We start from the raw sequence: 17,266 nt of genomic DNA on the forward strand, positions 1-17,266 counted from the left end.
TGAACCCAGGTCCATTCCAGTTCAGCTGTATGCAAGGCAAATGTCCTACCACTATGCTATCACTTAGGCCCCCTAGCCCCCTATAATGGTTTTTATATGGGCTTGAAATAGCCCATCAGTCTATGTATGTCCTTTGTTTTTTTCTGTAGTTAGAAACTCTCTTTACCCTGCCCTCAGGTTCAACCTTTTTTTTTTTTCCACATCCTTCCTTCCTTTCTCAAAGAAATAACCAGTGGGCACAGTTAGAGTTTTCTGAATCAGTTCCATCCAAACTATTAAGAAAATACGCTGGGAAGGTAGTATGAACACTGGGTTTGATTACCAGCACCACCAGAAGCCACCTCCAAAAACCAGAAAACATGGCTCTAGGGGCCAGAGCGATAGCGATTGGTAGGGCGTTTGCCTCCCAAGTAGCTGACCCAGGACGGACCTGGGTTCAATTCCTGGTGTCCCATAGGGTCCCCAAGCCAGGAGCAATTTCTGAGTGCATAGCCAGGAGTAATCCCTGAGCGTCACCTGGTGTGGCCCAAAAACCAAATAAATAAATAAGAGGAAGAAGAGGAAGAAGAAAACTGAGGGGCCGGGCGGTGGCGCTAAAGGTAAGGTGCCTGCCTTGCCAGCGCTAGCCTTGGACGGACCGCGGTTCGATCCCCCGGTGTCCCATATGGTCCCCCAAGCCAGGAGCAACTTCTGAGCGCATAGCCAGGAGTAATCCCTGAGCGTCACCTGGTGTGGCCCAAAAACCAAATAAATAAATAAGAGGAAGAAGAGGAAGAAGAAAACTGACTAAGCAAAGAGAGTGCTAATTTGTATACTTGACCTTGAAGACATATAGCGCCCCCTGCAGGCAGAGGCCTGCACAATGCCCCTCCCTTTGATGCCCTCTGAGTTTGAAGTTTGAAGCCTCTGCTTCAAATCTGTCGAGACCGATTCACTTGCTTGTATCACCTCCTACTGTCCACAGTCTCTATGACAAATGGTTCTCAGTTGGTTACACCCGTTTGCCAAGTACTATTTTTTTATGTTGTGTAAGTGAATAAAGAAATTACATGGGTCATGGACTTGGGTTCTAGTCCTTAAGTTTTTTTTTTTTTTTTTTTTTTTTTTTTGGTTTTTTGGGCCACACCCGGTGACGCTCAGGGGTTACTCCTGGCTATGCGCTCAGAAGTCGCTCCTGGCTTGGGGGACCATATGGGACGCCGGGGGATCGAACCGCGGTCCGTCTCCTAGGCTAGCGCAGGTAAGGCAGGCACCTTACCTCCAGCGCCACCGCCCGGCCTAGTCCTTAAGTTTTAGGACAAGGCCATTGCTTTGGCCACTGTCACAGCCCCACTGCCTGGATCAGGCCTTGACCTATTTGTGTGAGCCATCAACGAATGAGTGATTGATCACTTTCTCCTGGCAGCCACTTCCTGATCAAAGGTGCTGAGGCATCTGAGCTTAGGCTGAATCAACCTAAATGGCAGCCATGGGCCTTTGGTGGTATGGTTGGTGTCTCTTGAGGCTAAGGACCATCCCTGTTCCCATGAGCACCTTGAGCCTAAGGAGATCCCAGTGTCCGTCACCTATGAATTTGCTGGCCTTTCACAGATGAAGGTCGGCTGCTGATGTAACGAGCAGCTCTGAGGAAGCCCCTGGTTTGTGTTCTGGAATGAGCCCGCAATGAGGACTCAGCCCTGAGATCCCGCTTTCCAAAATGGTTTGTTTTCCTTGGTTTTTTGGACCACACCTGGTGACATTCAGGGTTATTCACTCAAAAAATCACCCCTGGTTTGGGGGACCATATGGGACGCCGGGGGATCGAACCACAGTCTGTCCGCTTGCACCACCGCTTTAGCCCCCAGAAGTAGTTTTGAAACAGGCAGAGCTGATGGGAGGTATTGGCAGGGTCAGGCTGTGCCTGTGGAGGGGAGATGGTGTCTTAGGAGATGGCGAGGTCACATTCTGCTTGTATTGACCTGGGCACTGGCTACATAGGCGGGTTGTTGATCATTAAGATTCATCTTGAGGGGTGTGAGAAAAGAAAAGATTCATCTTGATGAAATTTGAATATATGTGATGCTATATTTCAGTTGCAGGAAGGCACAGAGTAAGAGTAGATGGAAAAGTAAAAGAAAGAATTGACTGCTTTAGAATGACTGGATTTAATGCTAAATCCAGCAGGCTGCAATTCTGTCTGTTCCTGGAAGGTGGCAGTGTTAAACCTTTGATAACTATGAGAGCCCAGCCCCTTCTGTTTTGGGGAGGTTTATTTGTTGTTGGTTTATTTTTTGGGTTTTTTGTTTTTGGTTTTTGGTGTTTTTTTTTTGGTTTTTTGGGCCACACCGTTTGATGCTCAGGGGTTACTCCTGGCTAAGCGCTCAGAAATTGCCCCTGGCTTGGGGGGACCATATGGGATGCCGGGGGATCGCACCGCGGTCCTTCCTTGGCTAGCGCTTGCAAGGCAGACACCTTACTAGCGCCACCTCGCCAGCCCCCCAACCCCTTCTGGAGCCTTTTTTTGTTTTTGTTTTTATTTTTGTTTTGGGGGGACCTCACCCAGTGACGTTCAGGGGATACTCCTGGCTATGCGTTCAGAAATCACCCTGGCTTGGGGGACCATATGGGATGCCAGGGATCAAACCGCGGTCTGTCCTAGGTTAGCATGTGCAAGGCAAACGCCCTACTGCCTGAGCCACCACTCCAGCCCCTTCTGGAGCCTTTCTGCTGGTTTTAATCCATTCAGTCAACTTTATTCCTGAGGATCCAGTTTATCCCCTTCTCCGTCCACTCCCTCCATCCAGCTTTCCATGCATTCACACTTGTTCCTCCACTCCTCTGTGTTTTGAATATTTCTTAAAGGTTCTCAGTGAAGGTACTACAAGTGGGGGACAGAATAAGAACAGCCCTTGCTCTCTGGGGGACGAGTCTTCACTGGGCAGTGCAGCCTGGTCACACGCACATAGGACAGCTAGCAGCTGTGTGAAGGGCTTAAGGGTGGGCCCGCAGGAGCCTGAGCTCTGTGCTGATGGAGAGTTCTGATTCTCTGAGATCCCTGGCAGAGGGCAGAGGGCATAAGGGAGCATGGCACAGCCACACAACTATGTGAGCTCCAGAGGAGAGTGCTGAGAAGAGAGTCCAAGAAGGTGAGAGAAGCACTTGCTCAGTTTGAGCATCCTGAGGAAAGTACAGGCCTAAATCTGGCCTGAGTGATCGATCTGTAGACATCAAGCACCTGGGTTGCCTCTTTGGCCACCATGATCATACCCCGGGCTGCTGGGCCCAAGTCCCTCAGACCTGCCTATGGAAACAAAAACAGGAGACTTTGTCTGGGAACTTGCTGCTACATGAACTGCAGCCCAAAGAGACGTCAGTGTATGTCATGTGTGTCCTGTCACCATCATCGTCGGGATGATCACCTAGGGGGAGTTGGAGGGGGAGGACAGCTTTATGAGTCACAGGAGTTCATTGTTTAGATGGGCTTTCAGGCCTCAACAATGGGGGGCTGGCTTTTGTGCCCTTACACGCGGGGATTTCTTCCGAATTAAGCCTGTGGCGTGCTGGGCCCAACAGCATCAAATGACGGAATGGTTTGAATGAGGTCTTAGAAATCCGTCATGTCTCCATTTGGATGTTAACTATTGTGTTGGGGTTTTTCCCTTCTTGGAAAATATCCTCCAGTGCCAACGTCTCTACCCCCCTGGATCCATGCGTGAACTCATACCCAGCTGCCACTACCACCACAGGGAAAGAGCTGGGCTGTTTTCTGGGTGCTTCAGCTCCCTGACCCACCCTTTTCCTTTTTCTCCTGTTTTCTCAGAGAACCTTTCCATAAGCTGCTGGCTCAAGGCCTCATCAAGGGGCAGACATTTCGCCTACCGTCTGGACGGTATCTTCGGAGAGAGGAAGTAGATCTCACAGGTGAGGTGGGCGGAAGATTTCCAGATTTCAAGATTTCCAGAGCCTTCAAAACTGATTGGTCAAAGGGCGTGACACATGTTTTGCATGTAGGAATCTGAGGTTTGATACCTGATACCACGTGGGCCCTGAGCACTGCCAGATGTGGCCTACCCCACACCCTACCCACCAAAGGGGAAAAAAATCAATGTTCTCATCTTTGTCAGTACAGAAGCCCTCCATCCTAGCTTATGTTTGAAAGTCCATTCCAAGGATAGGACAGAGCCCTTTATGCCCCAGAAGTGTCTGCCCTAGGTTGGGGTGCTTTCATGTCCCCCCACCTCTATTCATGAGGCCTAGAAGGACGTTTCTTTTGGGTTTTGGGGGGGTTTTGTTTTTTTGGTTTTTTGGTTTTTGGGTCACACCCAGCAGAGCTCAGGGGTTACTCCTGGTTCTATGCTAAGAAATAGCTCCTGGCAGGCTCAGGGGACCATATGGGATGCCGGGATTTGAACCAACATCCTTCTGCATGCGAGGCAAACGCTCTACCTCCATGCTATCTCTCTCTGGCCCTAGAAGTACATTTCTTATTTTTTGTTTGTTTTTGGGTCACACCCGGCGATGCTCAGGGGTTACTCCTGGCTGTCTGCTTAGAAATAGCTCCTGGCAGGCACGGGGGACCATATGGGACACCGGGATTCGAACCAACCACCTTAGGTTCTGGATCGGCTGCTTGCAAGGCAAACACCGCTGTGCTATCTCTCTGGGCCCAGAAGTACATTTCTTAACCTCAGGCCTCCCTTCTTTTTCCTCCCAACAACCATTTCTCCTTGACACCCAGATGGCAGTCCCTCTTCTTTCAGGTTTCCCTCACTCTCTTGCTCCTGGTTTAGGCTTTAGGCTTGAGGAAGATGGATTGTACACACCCAACACACAAATACAACAAATGGCATGTCAGGGCATAAACCAAGTGGGTGTGCAGAGAGAGCACAGTGAGAAGCCCCCAGTAATTTGACATTTATACCTAGGAAAAACAGTACACAGTCGATGGACCTGGGGCAACTCCACAACACCCAACAGGCAGGCAACCTCCACCCCCAACTGAGCCCTTGAGTGGGAGAGGAGTCTTGAAATGCCCGTGAAAGTGGCATATATAGTTCCTATTGTTGGAAGGGCTGCATGGTCCATAGGAGAAAAGGGACAGGGGCATCTGTCTTGGCAGTGCTGCCCCATCAGGACCCTAGAAAAGATCCTGACCCAGGGAGCCTGATTTGTGGGTCCCTGATAGAGGAGGTCCCTGCACCAGGGTGTGTGGTCTTTGCTGCCTTGAGCCTGAAATATGTTTATAAGTCTCCCAGGATCACACCTGCTGAGAGAGGGCTTCAATACTTCTTTTTTTATTCCCTTTATTTTAAAGTAAAAACGGGTTTTATTTGGAGGTACTGGGATGGGTGAATGGATAAGAAGAGAAAGAGTATCACAAGAGGGGCCGGAGAGATAGCATGGAAGTAGGGCGGTTTGCCTTACATCCAGAATACCAGTTTGAATCCCGGCATCCCATATGGTCCCCTGTGCCTGCCAGGGGCGATTTCTGAGCCTAGAGACAGGAGTAACAACCCCTGAGCACTGCTGGGTGTGACCCAAAAACCAAAATAAAAGAGTAACACAAGAGAGAACTTAGGCTTCCCCAAAGAAGAGAGATCTCCAGTACACAACCTGTCATGAAAGTCAGAAAGTCCACATCTCAAGAGGGAGATTCATGGATAAAGAAGCTCATATGTACGCTGGGCTCTATCTACGCTTTAAACCTTTCACCTCTAACTAGGAAGACTTTTCCCACTCCAAGCCCCAGTGTAACCCGGACCAGCGCAATTGTGGGTTTGTTTTGTTTTGTTGTTTTATTGCAGTACTGCCGAGTGAGCCCAGGGCCTTCCGCAGACAGCCAGGTGCACTACTACAAAGGATGTCTCCAGCTCCTCATAAATTATTTTTAATTAAAGCTTGTCTTAGTCCTGCTATTATCACACTCTTAATGAGCTACAGTATAATGTAAAAATTACCTCTGCAAGCCCCAGGACACCGACACATCCATGCAGCCTGCTTTTCCTGTGATCTTTTGCTTTCTTGTGGTGGGACCAAGCCCATGGTGTCGCTGAGGGGTGCCTAGTTTCCTAGAGCCATTTCAGACCTGCTCTCCCCGCAGTGACATGCCCTCTTGGTTGCCTAGGTCCCATACCTGTTCATGCGCAGACAAGAGAGACGCTGGAGGTGACGTGGGAGAAGATGAGCAAGTCCAAGTACAACGGGGTGGACCCCGAGGAAGTGGTGGAGCAGTACGGCATCGACACTGTCCGCCTCTACATCCTTTTTGCCGCCCCCCCAGAGAAGGATATCTTGTGGGATGTGAAGAGTAAGTCACTTCCGCTTCCTGCCTTGCCCCACCAGCCCACCTCGGATAGAACTCAGGAAAGGAAATGTCTCTGCTAAAGACCTGCGAATTCTATTTGCAGCTCTACTCATCCAGGCCTGGTTTGCACCACAGCTTCTAGAATTCTCAGGTCCATGTTCTGGAAAGAAGGGTAGGATCCCAGTCCTCACCCCAGACCTGTCTCCAGCAAGCCTTAATCTTAAATGTCCGGCTGCAGGATCTCTGAGGACCCCACTTTCAGAGCCAGACTTCTCTGAGGCAGGCCATTCCCTCTTGATCTACCCTCATTGGCTTTTTCTGAAATAGTGTCATCACCCCCTCACCAATCCACAGACCTCAATGGACCTGGTCCTGGTGTGACCTGTGACCTCTTTGGTCATCCACAGCAGAACCCAGAGAGTAAATCAGCCCTGTCAGGATGTCTCACCCAAGTTTTGAGATCTCACATGCTGTGAGGCAAAGTTACCTCAGGTCTCTGGCTGTCTGAAAAGAAACTATCCCTCAGTCCTCCCTGTTTCTGGGCAGGGACTGCCCCAAGTGTTGTCATGGGAAGAGGAGACTCCATGCTAGGAAACTCCGTGTGCTATCACAGACCCTCTGTGAGATGGTCAGTGAGAAATAGCATTGGCACAGCCATCCTGGTCCCCATTTCCAGCTAGAAACAGTACAATTATCCTAGGAACTCTTCTTAGAACTGGCTACCTCAAAGTCACTGGAACCTTCCATGGAGACATTTAGATGCAGCCAAAGTAGCTATTTCTTACAAGTCTTCCAGAAGGTCCTGCTTTATGGCCGGCCATCAGAATTCTCAGCCCAGTGGCCTGAGAACCAAAGATAATTGGTGGTGCTCACACACCTTAGTTGTGGGGTGCTCAAGCACACTTTGGTTGCAGTGTCCTTCCAGGCTTGTACACGTGTTATGGAGCACCAGAGTTGGGACCTCAAAGGCAGAGCTTCTGGGACTTCCCCTGGACAAGCAGAGTAGTACTGGGGGTGGTGGTGGTGAACTCTTAGCCTTGTTGGTCTCACCACTGAGCTACCCACCCCTTGAACTCCTAAAAATTAGACTGTGTTATAGGTGTACATGAAGAGGGGAAAATGGAGTAAACCTAGGAATCAGTACTGCCCAGAGCTTCAGGTATACTCTAGGGGTCTCAGTGTGAACATCTGCAGAAAAGGGGACCTGCTGTACAGCCAAATAACCTATTGTCCTATGTGCCACTTTCCTCTCAGCCGATGCTCTCCCCGGGGTGCTGAGATGGCAGCAGCGTTTGTGGTCCTTGGTGACCCGGTTCATTGAGGCCCGGGCTTCTGGGGAGCTGCCCAAGCCACCACTGCTGAGTAGCCAGGAGAAAGCTGAGGCCAAGAAGCTCTGGGAATACAAGAACTCGGTCATCTCTCAGGTCAGTCGCTCTTAGGCGACCCTTGGGGAGTGGGTCACAGAAGAGGCCCTTGTGCCATAGTGGGCCTCCGGGGTCTGCTTCCACACAGATGCTGGCGAGAATCACTGGCCTTAAATCCTCAATCTCCTGCCTTTCCATCGTTCGCACAGTAGAGAAATGGGACAGACATTCTTTTTTGTTTTTCTGTTTTTGTTTTTGGGATACAGCCAGTGATGCTCAGGGGTTACTCCTGACTTGGGGGACCATATGGGACGCCAGGGGATCCAACCGCGATCCGTCCTAGGTTAGAGCATGCAAGGCAAACGCCCTACCAGTTGTGCCACCACTCTGGCCCTGGGACAGACATTCTATTGGGAACAGCTCTAAGGAATGGCTGCCACTTATGCTGCCTATCCTTGATCTATCCCAGAGCTCAGGAGCTCCCTGCATGCCCCTTTTCCTCACATACAGCCACAGAACTAAACCCAGGATATGGAGGCTGCAGGATCTGGCAGGTTGCATGCTACATATTAAATCCATACAAACAAAACTTTAGGTATGGATGTGTGAAAATATCCTCTTTTTTCCCTCCTCCTGAGGCACAGAGGGACTCATTGTCTTCCAGAAATTTGCACAGCTAAATAAGGACAGAGCAGATACGAGAATTATTATTATTATTATTATTATTTCATTCATGGATCACAATCCCTAAAGAAAAAGTGAATCTCAAAATCTGCCATAATAACATAGCCTCTCCAGATATATCCCTTTTAAATAAATATTTCATTTTTTTATTTTAATTTTAAATAAATATTTAAATTTTTAAAGAAATATCCCTTTTTTTTTGTTTTCGTTTTTGTTTTTGTTTTTGTTTTTGTGGTCTTTGGGTCACACCCGGAAGTACTCAGGGGTTATTCCTGGCTCCGTGCTCAGAAATTGCTCCTGGCAGGCACGGGGGACCATATGGGACGCCGGGATTCGAACCAATGACCTTCTGCATGCAAGGCAAACGCCTTACCTCCATGCTATCTCTCCGGCCCCTTCGTTTTTGTTTTTGTTTTTGTTTTTGGGCCACACCTGGTGGTGCTCAGGGGTTACTCCTGGCTGTCTGCTCAGAAATAGCTCCTGGCAGGCACGGGGGACCATATGGGATACCGGGATCCGAACCAACCACCTTAGGTCCTGGATCAACTGCTTGCAAGGCAAACACCGCTGTGCTATCTCTCCGGGCCCAGAAATATCCCTTTTTAAGATATTACTGGGTATGGGGCTGTAGAGATAGCATGGAGGTAAGGCATTTGCCTTGCATGCAGAAGGGTGATGGTTCAAATCTCGGCATCCCATATGGTCCCCAAGCCTGCCAGGAGCCATTTCTGAGCATAGAGCCATTAGTAACCCCTGAGCGCTGCCGGGTGTGACCCAAAAACCAAAAACAAACAAAAATATTACTGGGTGGATCAAGAGGATTCTTCAGGGCAGAGCAGTGGCGCAAGCAGTAGAGCATTACCTTGTATGATCCCCTGGCGTCCCATAAGGTCCCCCAAACCAGGAGCAATTTCTGAACTCATAGCCAGGAGTAAACCCTGAGCCTCACAGGTGTAGCCCAAAAAAGAAAAAATCAGAAAAAAAAGAGAATCTTACATCTTGGAAAGAAGGTAATTAGAAATTCAAAGCCATTTTCTAATAGGGTATCAGATTTCCCTATTGTTCTCATGCTGGTTTGATGCAAAAGTTGCTGCTGCAATAGATGCCTAGAGTAAACGAACCTGGTGCTATCTTGGCTCTAACCACTGAACCCGTGAAGCCTCATTAGTTGCCTCTGGTTGATGGACCGGAAGTGGCCCGGGGCCAGCCTCTTCTCCTTCAGTGACACGTCTTCAGTTTTATTTCCATTCTCCACAGCAGAGCAGATAAACAGCTCTGGGAATTGAACTGAGCGATGTGAGTGATGCCTGAATGATTGTTTTTATACCACATATTTCCTCTTTAGATTTGACCAGTTCCTGGGTTCTATCAGATAAGAGAATTGGGTTATTGCAACAAGTTGAAAAATGCTTGGCATCTTAATGATGTGCTGTCCTTCCATATTTTACCCGTGTTCACCACACAACACACACACACACACACACACACACACACACACACACACACACACACACACGAGGAAGCTGACAAATCATATTAGTGTTCTTAGGTTAATCCCACATTTCCAAAAATTCCAAAAGTGAAGTGACCCTTGGCCCACCTAGTACAAACCTCTGAGTTCTAGGCACAGAACCATAGAGAAAGGAACCTCCCTATTCCCTCTCCTGTTTGTTTGTTTGTTTTTAGTTTTTGTTTTTAGTTTTTGAGTCACATCCGGCTGCAGCGCTCAGAGGTTACTCCTATCTCTGCCCGCAGAAATCATCCCTGGAAGGTGTGGGGGATCATATGGGATTCCAGGAATTGAACCACCATCCAGCCTCATGCAAGGCAAACACCCTACCGCTGTGCTTTCTCTCTGGCCCCTGCTTGCTTTTTTTTTTTTTAACATAGCTTCAACTGCCATTTATTTCATTCATAATCTAGCTGTATCTGAGGCTCACAAAACCTGGGCTATAAAGCATCTGAAACTTCAATAATACATAAAAATTGGCATCTTACATAGACATACCAGGAGGTACAAACTGAAAACTTGAGTCTTAGTTTAATATACATAATTCTAGAGAACTTTTTTTTTTTTTGGTTTTTGGACCACACCCGGCCATGCTCAGAGTTTACTCCTGGTTCTGTGCTCAGAAATCACTCCCGGCAGGCTCAGGGGACCATATGGGATGCCAAGATTTGAATTAGGGTCCGTCCTGTGTTGGCCGCATGCAAGGCAAACAGCTTATCACTGTGCTATCACTCTGGACCCAAGATAAGATTTTTAAAAACAAGTTTTAATGCAGACATTCTGGTTTGGGAGTCACACCCAGCGGTGCTCAGTGGTTCCTGTCAGGCATGGGAATCAAACTCATGTCGGCTGCATGCAATGTAAGTGCCCTACCCATTGTGCTATGTCTCCAGCCTTTTGACACTATTTTACTCTGTTTCAGTCAGTAAAAAAATGAAAATAATTAGGTCTAAGCTAAAAATAACTATTCTAATAAAAAATAAAGGTATAATATTAAAGCTAGTCATCAACTTTATTAAACCATTAGAAAGGCAACATGCACACGTTGTTTCAAGTTCTGCACGCTTGCTCAGAGGACTTTAAAACTATGCTACTCACAAATATACTGCAATGTTTCTAATGGGTCTAGAAAAATTAGTGCTTTTAAAGGGAGCAAAATCATCTTTAAGACACAAGTATCGTTTTTTTTCCCCTTTGGTACAAAGAATCTAAACAACCTAGCTCTGCCCTGTGGCCAAGTGCAGTAAGAGGGTGATTGTGTCCTGTTTGCATCTTCTAGGAATCCCACACAGACAGTCCCAGGTTTGACAGGATTGGCCCAGAGGAGAAAGAACATCGGTGACCTTGAATTTTTTTTTAATTTTTATGCCATTGAAATACAGTGTCTGCCTCAGTGAGTGAAGATATTCATAAATATCTTAAGTGACATTCATCTAATCCCAGTAAATTATGTTAAGTAAGTGCGAGTCTAGCTGTTCGTAGACAGTGGAAGGGATTTTTTTGGGGGGGGGCACTACACCTGGTGACACTCAGGTTACTCCTGGCTATGCACTCGAAAATTGCTCCTGGCTAGGGGGACCATATGAGATGCTGGGGATTAAACCCAGGTTCGTTCTGGGTCATCCACATGCAAGGCAAACACCCTATCACCGCTCTGGCCCCAGTGGAAGGGATTTTTTTTTGGGGGGGGGGGCCCCACACCCAGTGGTGCTCAGGGGTTTCTCCTAGCTATCTGCTCAGAAATAGCTCCTGGCAGGCACGGGGGACCCTATGGGACACCGGGATTCGAACCAACCACCTTTGGTCCTGGATCGGCTGCTTGCAAGGCAAACGCTGCTGTGCTATCTCTCCGGGCCCGGAAGGAATTTTTAATGTAAGTCATTTATGTTTTTTTTTTGTCCACAGGTGACCTCCCACTTCACAGAGGACTTCTCACTCAACTCTGCCATTTCTCATCTGATGGGACTCAGCTCTGCCCTCTTGGTGAGTGGCCTGTTGTCTGCCCTTATTGTGGGCTGATGGCAGAGGAGGAAGTGGGGTTTCCAGGTACAGAGGGAAGTGGCGAAGGCCAGGATCAGCAACAGTCTCATCACCTTAATGCAACTCTAGAGACTCACAGTGGCAGAATTTCTCCAGATCACAGTCACATTGGACAGCCAGATGGTCTGTTTCAAGTCCATCTGTCCATCTTTTCAGGGGAAGACCTTGTGCCGAAGGTGGTTTCATGTAGTGTCTGGATAACGTGACAGAACAGAGCCAACACTCATCCTCAGTTGCTTTGTCATCCATCACATCGAGTGATGAGCAACTATAGCTACCACAGGCAGGGGATGTTCTGTCTGCATCTTTGTTCTGTTATTGTTGTTGTTTAGTTTGTTTTTTAGTTTATTTACTTATTTATTTATTGGTTTTGGGGCCACACCCGGCGATGCTCCTGGCTCTGTGCTCTGAAGTCACTGCTGGCAAGCTCGTGGGACCATATGGGATGCCAGGAATCAAACTGGATCCATCCTGGGTTGGCCACATGCAAGGCAAATGCCTTACCACTACGCTATTTCTCCACCCCCTGTTTGCACCTGTTTGCCGCAGCTTCTGAGAGTGCACCTGTGACATGGAGATAGTTCTTTGTCCCCAGTAGTAGATGATTCTGTTCAGAGTTGTATTCAAAGTTCCCCCTGAACCTGAGGCATTCCTGGCCTTCTCCCCTGGCCTGCTACAGTGCACTGACCCTGTTATTCTCTCTCTCCTCAGCAAGCCTCTCAGCGAGTCGTGCTGCACAGCCCCGAGTTTGAGGATGCTCTGTGTGCTCTGTTGGTGATGACTGCTCCCATGGCCCCCCACATCACCTCTGAGCTCTGGGCAGGTAGGTGAGGGGTCTTTGTCTTACAGGGACCAACCATGCGTTCAGGCTCAACATCAGGTACCCTCAGCCCTCTGGTATCTGTGCCTGGCCTTTGATGTCAGCTTCGCGCTTGGCTTTATGTCTCCCACAGGGTTACCTTAGACATAGGAAAGACGCCCAACTTTCTTTTTCATAACTCAGTCCCCTGTGGTGTCCACATTTTCTGGAGTGGAAATATCTATAGGTTCTACTTGTTCACTGGTGAAAAGGGGCATCTGGAAGGCTCATGCAGATGTCAGAGTTGATCTATTTTGACTGTGATTCTGCCCTTTCTGCCAAGCATTCATTACAGAATCAGACATGGAAAGGTTGTGGATCTCACCACATGATTCTCATGTGGGCAAAGTTTGGGCACCCCAACCCACTTGTCCTCTGGGGGATCTTGGTTCTGGAGCTCTCAGAAATGGCTGCACAGCTTCTCTGCAACCAACTCCTGGATTCTGAGGCACAAGCATGGAGAGAGGGCCCTCTATTTCCTGACTGGAAGTCCTGAGTTTAGTAAAAGCATAAGGCAGTGCAGGTGTACAATGTACTTAAATCTATCTTGGCTAGTCTCTTAAGAACAAGCCCTATTAGTAATTCCAGAGGCCACTATTAGACACATCTGTTCTTTTTTTCTTTCATGAAATTATTTGGCCCCTGCTTAAAGCAACTGTTTCTTTAATTGTTCATTTTTTTCCCCCTTTTAATCATCTATTTTTGTTTGCTTGTTTTGTTTTATGGATTTTTTTAGTTTATTTTGGGGACAGGCCTGACATGCTCAGAGATTACTCCTGGTAGGCCTTGGGGAGGGGGGGACCATATGGGGTGCCAGGGACTGAACCCAGGGGAGGGTTCAATTTGTATAAAACAAGTGCCCTACTGGGGCCAGAGCAATGGCGCAGTGGTAGGCCATTTGCCTTGCACGCAGCTGACCCAGGACCGACCACAGTTTGATTCCCCGGTATCCCATTTGGTCCCCAAGCCAGGAGCGATTTCTGAGCGCATAGCCAGGAGTAACCCCTGAACGACACTGGGTGTGGCCCAAAAATTAAAAAGAAACAAAAACAAAAAAACAAGTGTTCTACCGTCTGTACTATTGTTTCAACCTTATCTGTTTTTAAAAATTCATTTTAATGGGGCCAGAGTGATAGTACAGCAGGTGGTGCAATTTGCCTTGCATGCAGTTGATCCAAGTTTAATCACCCTGAGTGATTCATGAGTACAGAGGTAGGTCCTGAGCCATCACTGAATAGACCTGCTCCCCACCCCCAAAAAGATATACATATAAATATATATATATATATATATTTAAGAATAACATTGATTTTAAAACAGAACTACCTGGAAGTTTTTAGTTTCTAACATAGTGTGAAGAACAGATTTGATTGACTATTAAGTCATCCATCCAAGCTGAATCTCATTCCACTCAGGAAAGTGCAGATCTGGTGACCAGAGCAGTTCCTGCCTGGCAGGTGCCAGCACACCAAGGTTTTCCCATGGCCTGGATATGAAGCTGGCTGGCAAGGGAGGCAGGACTGTGTGGGAGGCTTCATGATGACCTGGCTCTCCAAACCCTGTCCTCGCAACTCTCCTGATACTGGTGTGGACATGTGGGTATTTTAGACTAGCTTAGTCGATCCAGGTATCCAAGAATGCCACACTGCCCTGGTGCTTTTGCTCTTAAAAGCCTCTAAGGAGGGCCCGGAGAGATAGCACAGCGGCGTTTGCCTTGCAAGCAGCCGATCCAGGACCCAAGGTGGTTGGTTCGAATCCCGGTGTCCCATATGGTCCCCCGTGCCTGCCAGGAGCTATTTCTGAGCAGACAGCCAGGAGGAACCCCTGAGCACCGCCAGGTATGGCCCAAAAACCAAAAAAGAAAAGCCTCTAAGGAGACTTCACAATAATCCTTCAGAGGCCTCAGCTGCAGGCCTTGAAATGAACTCTACCAACCACTTATTGCAGATGAAATCACTGGCTATATATTTGCCAGTATGGTCTTTGAAAGACAAAAGTGAGTAGAAAGATAAGAGAGAAGTGGTGGCATTTGTCCTGCTGATGACAAGTCTCTAAATGAAAAAAAGGCCTATTGAGTCCTATGACCCACATCTCTCTTGCTTGATGGTGTCCCACCCTCCACCTCAACTGCCCCCCCACCCCCTACACATAGAGCCTAACTCTCAGTGGAGGCAAAGATGGCTCTTTTCAGAAGCATTTGAGTACCTATCAGTCTTTTTCTTTTTCCTTTGCAGAGGGGGTGCTTGGGCCACACCCAGCGATGCTCAGGTTTAATTCTGGCTCTGCAATCAGGAATCGCTCATGCTAGGCTCAGGAGACCAGGATTGAACCCAGTTTGGCTGCACTTAAGGCAAATGTCCTACCTACTGTACTATAGCTCTAGGCCTTGATGATTTTTTGCTTTTGTTTATAAACCACACCCAGTGGCGCTCAGGGGTTACTCCTGAGCTCAGAAATTGCTCCTGGCAGGCTCAGAGCACCATATGGGATACCGGGAATTGAACCCAGGTTCGTTCCAGGTTGGCCTCATGCAAGGCAAACACCCTACCACTGTGCTATCTCTCCAGCTCCCCCTTGATTTTTTTTTTTAAGCCCAGAAACCTTATTTTCCTTAAAATCTAAAGAGCTCTTTTTTGTTTTGTTCTGTTTTGTATTGGTGCCACACTTAGCAAAACTCAGGAATTCCAGACTACATTCAGGAACCACTTCTGGTGGTGCTCAGGGTCCTTTGAGACCCTGAAGATCAAAGCCAGGTCAGCCTCATGCAAGATCAGTGCCCTGCCCACTGTATTATCACTCCAGCCTCAAAGGGCTCTCTTTATTTCCCTTTAGAGCTTGGACTTTTTTTGGGGGGGGGGAGGGGTCACACCCGGCACGCTCAGGTGTCACTCCCTGCTCCATGCTCAGAAATTGCTCCTGGCAGGCTCGGGGGACTATATGGGATGCCGGGATTTAAACCAATGACCTTCTGCATGAAAGGCAAACGCTTTACCTCCATGCTACCTCTCCGGCCCCACAGTTTAGACTTTTCAGTTGTTGTGTTAGAGTGGCCTGTGAGAAGAGTCCCTTCTTTATAAAGACTTCCACAGTAAGACTCAGTCCTTTGGACTTTAAAGGGCCCTGGCATGTATAGATAAAGGCTCAGAAGGCCTTTCTGTTTTGGAGGGTGCTGCCCCTAGAAATATCACCATATTAAGTAAAAATGTGGCCTACAAAGAATCAGGGATCTCACATAAATTCTCAGGTTGGCTTTGAGTCATCTGCCTAGGATCAACAAAGTGATGTTGGACTGATGGGGGAATCCAGATCACTCTAGAAATAGTACATCGGAAGTGAGTTCATTTGACTCAGCAGTTCCACCCCCATGAAATCTCACTCCCTGTGGATTGGAACTCCGTGCTTGATATCACAAGGAAGAGGTTTCTAACAAGCGAGGAAGCCAAGAGTCACAGTATGAGGCTGGGAAAAGGAAGTGAGCTGGAGAATCATGGAAATGACAGCCAGGAGATTGTGGACAACGTGGGATTTTTATCAGCGTTTACAGCTAGCACCCACGTCTGTCAGAAAGTTTTGTTTATGTTCTTCCATTATAAAAGACAGTGCCTTTTAAGAGTAGCTATAAAAGATAATTGATGTAGATGGATAATAGGTATAAAAAGATAATTCTTGTAAATTGATACACTTAGTTTCATAAGAAAACTGTTCTGATGTATGGATTGCTTTAGTTGGTTTGTTGGGGGGGGGGGCATTTCTGGCTCTGTGCTGAGGGATCACTCCTGGCACTACCAAAGATTGAACCCATGTCAGCCCCCTGCAAGGCAGCCACCCTACCCACTGTCCTCTTTCTAGCCCAAAACTGATCAGATTTGTAATAGACATACAAATCAGAGTTTTGTAATAAATTCTCTTCCTCAGATATGTTCCCCTCCCTTTCATCCTCTTCCTGTTCTTGTCCCCACCTCCTTCATGGCATTTCTTTCGCATCTAAGTGGGGTTTCCAGTTATCCCATCCTGACAGGCCCCCCTCCAGGCTTTGTGGCGAGGCAGGAAGGGTCAGAGAAGTCTGATATTGTTTCCACTAGTCTGTCCATCGGATGTGCCATGAGCTCTCCCACAGGGCAAGTTCTGAAACAATGTGATAGAAATAGCCCAGCTAAAACCCACCTCCATGACTTTTCCTGCATGCAACATGCTAGGGACTCTCAGGAGCTGTATTTTCATAAGGAGGGGGTGGAAGTGAACTCTTGATTTGACTCCAAAGTCTTACTTACTCCGTCATTTCCGGGAGGGTGCTCTGAGCCTAGGGCATTGTTGCCTGTTCATTTCCTTCTGTGCAAAGGTCTTCCCTCGAGATTTACAAATCCCTAAAAGCAGGCTGGAGAACAGTACAAGGGGAAACACACTTAGCTTGGGTGTAACCAGCACCAACTGTGATCCCTGAGCACCACCAGAGGTCACTCCTGAAGACAGCTGGCATGGCCCAGCACCCATTGTCCTACTTCCAGAATATCCATGACAACTTTTTT

The 17,266-nt window shown here is 47.9% G+C and overlaps 1 protein-coding gene across 1 annotated transcript in view; it reads left to right on the forward strand.

Moving 5' to 3' along the window:
- LARS2 (leucyl-tRNA synthetase 2, mitochondrial) overlaps positions 1-17,266 on the forward strand; it is a 169,423-nt gene that overhangs the window by 138,270 nt on the left and 13,887 nt on the right. The window contains exons 15-19 of the mRNA XM_049777333.1: positions 3,800-3,900; positions 6,104-6,286; positions 7,538-7,707; positions 11,747-11,824; positions 12,593-12,704. Coding sequence (XP_049633290.1) covers positions 3,800-3,900; positions 6,104-6,286; positions 7,538-7,707; positions 11,747-11,824; positions 12,593-12,704 — 644 coding nt within the window. The remainder of the gene's footprint in view (positions 1-3,799; positions 3,901-6,103; positions 6,287-7,537; positions 7,708-11,746; positions 11,825-12,592; positions 12,705-17,266) is intronic.

The sequence above is a fragment of the Suncus etruscus genome, chromosome 7, assembly GCF_024139225.1.
Source record: "Suncus etruscus isolate mSunEtr1 chromosome 7, mSunEtr1.pri.cur, whole genome shotgun sequence".
In the NCBI taxonomy this organism is placed as follows: Eukaryota; Metazoa; Chordata; class Mammalia; order Eulipotyphla; family Soricidae; genus Suncus; species Suncus etruscus.